The sequence below is a fragment of the Procambarus clarkii genome, chromosome 90 (assembly GCF_040958095.1).
Source record: "Procambarus clarkii isolate CNS0578487 chromosome 90, FALCON_Pclarkii_2.0, whole genome shotgun sequence".
Taxonomy (NCBI): Eukaryota; Metazoa; Arthropoda; class Malacostraca; order Decapoda; family Cambaridae; genus Procambarus; species Procambarus clarkii.
This window is the reverse complement of record NC_091239.1, coordinates 6,216,779-6,223,967: the sequence shown is the minus strand read 5'-3', so window position 1 is coordinate 6,223,967 and position 7,189 is coordinate 6,216,779. Positions and strand designations below refer to the sequence as shown.

General features: G+C 37.5%; 1 protein-coding gene across 1 annotated transcript in view; it reads right to left on the bottom strand.

Moving 5' to 3' along the window:
* Positions 1 to 4,337, bottom strand: part of LOC138359371 (uncharacterized) — a 7,154-nt gene extending 2,817 nt beyond the window's left edge. The window contains exons 1-3 of the mRNA XM_069318498.1: positions 4,268 to 4,337; positions 3,532 to 3,609; positions 383 to 489 (exon numbers count right to left, since the gene is read on the bottom strand). Coding sequence (XP_069174599.1) covers positions 383 to 427 — 45 coding nt within the window. The 5' untranslated portion in view covers positions 428 to 489; positions 3,532 to 3,609; positions 4,268 to 4,337. The remainder of the gene's footprint in view (positions 1 to 382; positions 490 to 3,531; positions 3,610 to 4,267) is intronic.
* Positions 4,338 to 7,189: the final 2,852 nt, after the last annotated feature.

The following is a 7,189-nucleotide window of genomic DNA, read 5'->3' as shown; positions in this document are numbered from 1 at the left end:
TTTAAAAGATTATTAGCAAATTTACAGAAATGGTGCATTCGGAAGACAAAACCAATTTTTCACTTTTGACAATTGAGCACCTGCTACATCCAGATTCTAGGGAGGAAAGGAAGGACGATCTTACTGGATCCCATAGCCTCTCCGAGGCACAAACCAGGCTTTTACATAACCCCCCCCCCTGCACCCGAGCTTTTTAAAATAGTAAATGCCATTATTTTTGCAAAATTATTACGAGATCTATTATACTAATAACGGTAAATAAATAATAAATAGTAAATAAATCAAAATCAGTTACATTATTTTATCTTATTCATAGCATAAATGTTCTCGAAGATTACTAAAAAGAAATTGAATTAGACTACAGCAAATTGGCAAACTTTACCTTGTATCTGTTTCCACCGAGTTTGTTTGGGGCGTTCTTCAACATATCAGCAATACTTGTCTCAACATCTCTTTCAGTTGCATTAGTGTGGGTGTTGATACAGGCTTCTGGAAATTTATAAGAATTAATTAATATATATAATTATAATTCACTTTGCTATTCCCCATTCCACAGTCCTCTCGTCCTTCCCACTTCCCTGTCCCCACATCATCCCCACTATTCCCACTTCCCTGTCCCATCGTCCTCCTTACCATTTTCCCCTCCCCTGTCCTTCTTCCTCCCCCACCATCTCCCATTCACCTGTCCCTTTGTCCTCCCCAGCATTCCCCTGTCCCCACCATCCCCAACTCCCCAGTCCCCTCGTCCTCCCCACCATTACCCTCTCCTCTGTCCCCTCGTCTTCCCCACCATACCCCCCTCTCGTCCTCCCCACCATTCCAAACTACCTCATCCGATGCATTCTATAATGGTCTGATGCTTCCATCAGAAAATTGGGAACATCAAATGATCTGATATTCCCATCACTGAAAAATAAGAACAGCTAAAAAAATGAAATGAAAAAAATAAAAAAATAAACTATACTCATGAAATGAACAGTATGGTAAACAACACAGCTCAATTTCAATGCAATGTCACACAAAATTATTAAATCGAAATGAAAATAAATTGAAATCTATGAAAATTCAAATTATCAATACAATCGGAAATATTGAAATAATATCGCAACATAATATAGTGTGGGTTGCTCTTACGTGCAACAGACGGTGCTGTTTTTCAAAAAAGGCATGGTTTTACCTGTCACAAGTGTGGCATCTATACTTGTACTCACGAAATGAACGGTATGGTAAACAACATAGCTCAATTGCAATGCAATGTCACAATAACATTTAATAACAATAATAACAATAACATTTAAATATACTTTAAGATATAATCTAGAAGAAAATAAGAACATTGAAACGGTTCATGAACTCGATTTCAATAAAGGACACTATGGGGAACTTTGAAAAACAGTTAATGAGTATAATTAGACAGACTTGTTGCTAGGCAGAGGAGTAAATAATGAGATATATGGCAAATTTTGCAAAATATACGGCACACAAACATTCATACCCAAACAAAGCAAAATGCTAGGTAAGAACAAAGCAGTTGGCCCGTAGGGGAAAGGAGATACCCACAAGACTGGAATACAAGTCATTAACAAGCACACAAGTACTACACTACACAACAACCGCACTACTACCAGAACTGGATGAATCACTACCAAAACAACACATTGCACATCACTACCAAAACAACACAACACAACACAAGCATTGGCAAAGAATTATAGACCAGTTGCACTAACATCCCACATAATAAAATTATTTGAGAGTGATCAGGAGTCAGATTACTAGTTTTATAGAGACCAATGACCTCCACAATCCAGGCCAACAAGGATTTAGAGCAGTTTCTATGATCGAGCCACTGAGATCTATAAAGAATTCTGATCAAGAAAGAGATCTAGGGGTGGTTTTAGATAGAAAACTATAACCTAAGGATCATATTAAGAACATTCTGCGAGGGGCCTATGCTACACTTTTTAACTTTAGAATTGCTTTTAAATACATAGGTCAAAAAGTTTTAAAAGTTTTAAAAGTTTTTTAAACCTCTCGTGTATCATGAGTGTGTTAAAGCATCAGATGGTGCATTCAGATGATGAATATTACCTAGTTCCTTCATCTGGGAAGAATGAACACATATTGGTGCATTCGGATGATAAAAACTAACTACTGTAGTTTAATTGATCAACAGACTGTATATCATATGCAGACTGTATGTGGATCTGCGGGCCACTCCAAACAACAGCCTGGTGGACCAAGCTCCACCAGGGCTAAAGCACAAAGTGATATAGATGTGATAGAGAAACTAGGTCAAATGGAGGAGTAGGTCTGTATATTAAACAGCACCTGACGTGCACAGAGCTACTAAACTCAATGTGGTGGTAGAGTGGTGGGGGGGGGGAAACATTGCAGAAAAAAACAAAAATACAATTTGGTCAACAAAACAGCATTGTTTAAAATAGAAGACATGGGTTGTCATTTTGGGGGTAAGGTAGGTTACATTGAGTTAATTAGTTAGTACTTAGTTTTTATCTTAAACTGGTTGGGAGAGGTACAGTGTTGCTGTGCTGGTGAAAGAACACCTAAAGGTAAATTAAATAATGATTGCGAATCCACAAGAAGTTGACATAATATCGCTAGAGATCTGCAATCAGGATGATAAACTTTCCTTAAAGAATTTGACAAACACTTGCTGATAGGACATGAAGTAAATGAAATGTATGTCAAGTTTTGTGAAATATATGATAAAAGCACAACAAAATTTGTACCAAAGGAGAGATGCAGAACTAGGAAAAGGGGTTTGTTCAACAGAAATTGCGAGAGGGCCTGAGACCCAAACACACACAAATGGAATCAATATATAGCAAGAGGCCAAACCCCCAAACATACAAGCGATGCAAAGATGCGAGAAACAGCAGCAGCATTAAGGAGAGGGACTTAAGGACCATAAATAAAGTGTGAAAATAAACTCGAGTAAATTTTTTTAACTACTCTCGACAGTGAAGAAAAACAAATATTCAGACGATTTGTGTTAGAATCATTAATCTTACACTTTCGGTCATATTCAACAACACAAATACATACACACACATTCCTGTTGCTGTAGCAAGTGAAGAATTACACACACAGATCACAATAACGTGATGCATCAAATGAACAAATCCACAAGGGCCGTGACGAGGATTCGAACCTGCGTCCGGGAGCATCCCAGACACTGCCTTAATCGACTGAGCTACAACAGGGTAAAAGGGTTGAAACCGAAGTTCTACTGAACTTACTGGATCCCATAGCCTCTCCGAGGCACAAACCAGGCTTTTACACAACCCCCCCCCCTGCACCCGAGCTATGTCAACAGGCCGTTCTCCCTCTTCGCCCTTCCGAATGCACCATATCAGTAAATTTTTTAATAATCTTTTAAAAATAGTAAATGCCACTATTTTTGCAAAATTATTACGAGATCTATTATTCTATAGAATAATGCATATAAATGCATATATGCATATAAATACAAAACATAAATACAAAAGTAAATGTAAATAATTTTACCTTGCACCTAGATCCACCAAGCCTGTATGGCGCGCGTTTCAGTACTTCGGAAATCTAGAACTATCTTGAATCTCTAATCTGCAATGAAACAATACATATTATTGCACTTACCAAAACATGGATGAATGTAGAAAATACAGAACTATTAGCTGAATATCAAATAAATGGATTTAATCTATTTCACACAGATAGATATATTACACCGTGTATATTAGGTAATACCTAACATACACGCCTCCACACACACTACATTTGAAATGTAGTCTCAAAAAGACTACATTTCAACAGCAAAGATTACTCCATAAAAAAATAATTAAATTATTGACCAACATGAGAGAGGGTTAGCCAACATGAGGGTTGTGTTGATTGCCTGAAAATATTTAAATTGTGTAATGTATTGAATGGCATTTTTCAAGTTACAACATTTTTTAAATTACTGAACTAGGTTCTAGGCTTTGCTAGGCTTAATTCAATTATTACAGATAAGCCTAACCTAGCCTAGAACCCAGTGGGTTCTCTTCCTATTGGGGAGTGTTGTACATGCCTCGCCTCCACATACACACTAGCACAGCCAGGCCTCGCCTCCACATTTAAACCAACCAAGCCCACAAATACGTTAACATGGACCAGCATTACACCGTCTAACATACTCTGTCAGATGTAACAACTAAATTTGTGAATTCAAGACCAAATCTATTGTATAACACAGTGTTAGTACGAGAAAAACATTACTTACATTCGAAGCCGTGTTTTAAAATGGCGGCGGTCTTGTACTGACGCTCCAAACTGTGTGTTCGTTTGCGTATGATGAACGTGTGACAATTTACTACAACAATTATTTAATTATTCTTATTCTTTATTTTAATATTTTTAGGGTACATGAAATTTCAAACTTATTTGCACACAATAATATAATTGCATTGTCATAACCTTTATATATTACGGAAAATACGATGACATGAACGAAGTCAAAGTGAAGTTGAAGTCAAAGTCATTCGCCGAACGTATTAGTCATTTTTTTTCATACATACATAGTTGATTTACAAACATAATGTTGACGTACATAATGTTTCATACATACATAGTTGATTTACAAACATAATGAATGACGTACATACAATAATAATGTCAGGACAGTGATATAATTATAAACTTTCAAAGCACTGTATCGCCCATGTGTCGTCTTGTCACCAATACTGGGTAACAGTTCCGCCACTTCCCACACTCTTGCGGGTGGGCAGCGACCATTATTCTACGTTTATATTCATATCACCGTGTTGGGAATTTCATTGCGAGTACATTGATACCAAAATTAACGCTGTAGGACAAGTGTGGAAGTGATAACAATCCCAAGAGTAAAAACATTTTGTTGCTCTTGGGCACTCACGGCGAGTCATCTACGTAGGTATTTATTGGGTGCTGGTATTCATATAACTTTTGGTGACCGTTTTTGCTGATTTTCTTCTAGAGAATGTTATTGCGAACACGTTGGTACCAAAATGAAATACATAGCTCGAGAACTAAGGTCAGGAGAGTAAAAAGAGTATACACATTTTTGTTTTGACGCTTAATTAAGGTTATTGTGAGTACTCATCGCCTGCCTAGAAACTGGAACTAGTAATTCCATCTATCATACATATCATACAAGAGGAGCCACACATCTATGGATCATCCAATAAAATCAGCAGACTTCTAGATGTTACTACTGCTCGGCTTAGACTCGGTTACAAGTATCTCTGGGAATTCTCATTATCTGCTGATGTAGACCTGACCAAATGTAAACTGTGTCAACAAAATTATTCGCACACCCTCCGTCACTATGTGATGGAGTGCGAAAAGATACATGAATTTAGAGACAATTCTATAACCAATGTTCCAGCGATGTGTCAATATTTCATTCAAAATGATCTGCTACCAGAAATTTTAGCCAAATATCCCCAGTTTGCTAACTGTAGATAACAACTAAGTGATTGTAACCTATCCACCGCTGCCCACTGGATGGGGGACGGTGTGCAGGACAAACATATAAATTTTGATACTAGCTCTCCACATATGTCAGTTGCTTAATTTAGAACCTGTACTTGAGGTCGATCTCGAACCCATTGTTGATGTGATGACTTATATTGAATTTTGTAACTATATCATCAAGATTGTAACCAGCTTAGCTAAATGTAGTGTGGGGTTCAGTCCCTAAGCCCATATATGTGCCTCTCTAACCATTTAGGTTACAGGGCAAAAACATAAAAACAAAGGTAACTGCAGAAGGCCTATTGGCCCATACCAGGCAGCTCCTATCTATAACAGATAAACACTAAGTACTACCTAATTAACTCAATGTAACCTACCAACCTAACCCCCAAAATGTCAATCCATATCTTTTATTTTAAACAATGCTGTTTTGTTGACCAAATTGTATTTTTACTCTTTTTCTGTCATGTTTCTCCCACCCCTGTTTTTTCCCTTTTTTCTTATTTTTTCTCAACATAATTCATACTTTAATTATGCGGATCAGGACATCACCTGATCAAACACATCAAACATCGTTTGACCACCATCAAACACACACATTTCGTGTGTGTTTGACGCTCACTGATATGTACCAGCGTTGTTTTATATATGGTGCTATTCTATCTTACGCTTTGTTGCTCTTTTTTACCTACGGGCTCATAGAACATTCTATTGCGAAAACATTGGCACAAAAATGAATGACGTACATACAATAATAATGTCAGGACAGTGATATAATTATAAACTTTCAAAGCACTGTATCGCCCATGTGTCGTCTTGTCACCAATACTGGGTAACAGTTCCGCCACTTCCCACACTCTTGCGGGTGGGCAGCGACCATTATTCTACGTTTATATTCATATCACCGTGTTGGGAATTTCATTGCGAGTACATTGATACCAAAATTAACGCTGTAGGACAAGTGTGGAAGTGATAACAATCCCAAGAGTAAAAACATTTTGTTGCTCTTGGGCACTCACGGCGAGTCATCTACGTAGGTATTTATTGGGTGCTGGTATTCATATAACTTTTGGTGACCGTTTTTGCTGATTTTCTTCTAGAGAATGTTATTGCGAACACGTTGGTACCAAAATGAAATACATAGCTCGAGAACTAAGGTCAGGAGAGTAAAAAGAGTATACACATTTTTGTTTTGACGCTTAATTAAGGTTATTGTGAGTACTCATCGCCTGCCTAGAAACTGGAACTAGTAATTCCATCTATCATACATATCATACAAGAGGAGCCACACATCTATGGATCATCCAATAAAATCAGCAGACTTCTAGATGTTACTACTGCTCGGCTTAGACTCGGTTACAAGTATCTCTGGGAATTCTCATTATCTGCTGATGTAGACCTGACCAAATGTAAACTGTGTCAACAAAATTATTCGCACACCCTCCGTCACTATGTGATGGAGTGCGAAAAGATACATGAATTTAGAGACAATTCTATAACCAATGTTCCAGCGATGTGTCAATATTTCATTCAAAATGATCTGCTACCAGAAATTTTAGCCAAATATCCCCAGTTTGCTAACTGTAGATAACAACTAAGTGATTGTAACCTATCCACCGCTGCCCACTGGATGGGGGACGGTGTGCAGGACAAACATATAAATTTTGATACTAGCTCTCCACATATGTCA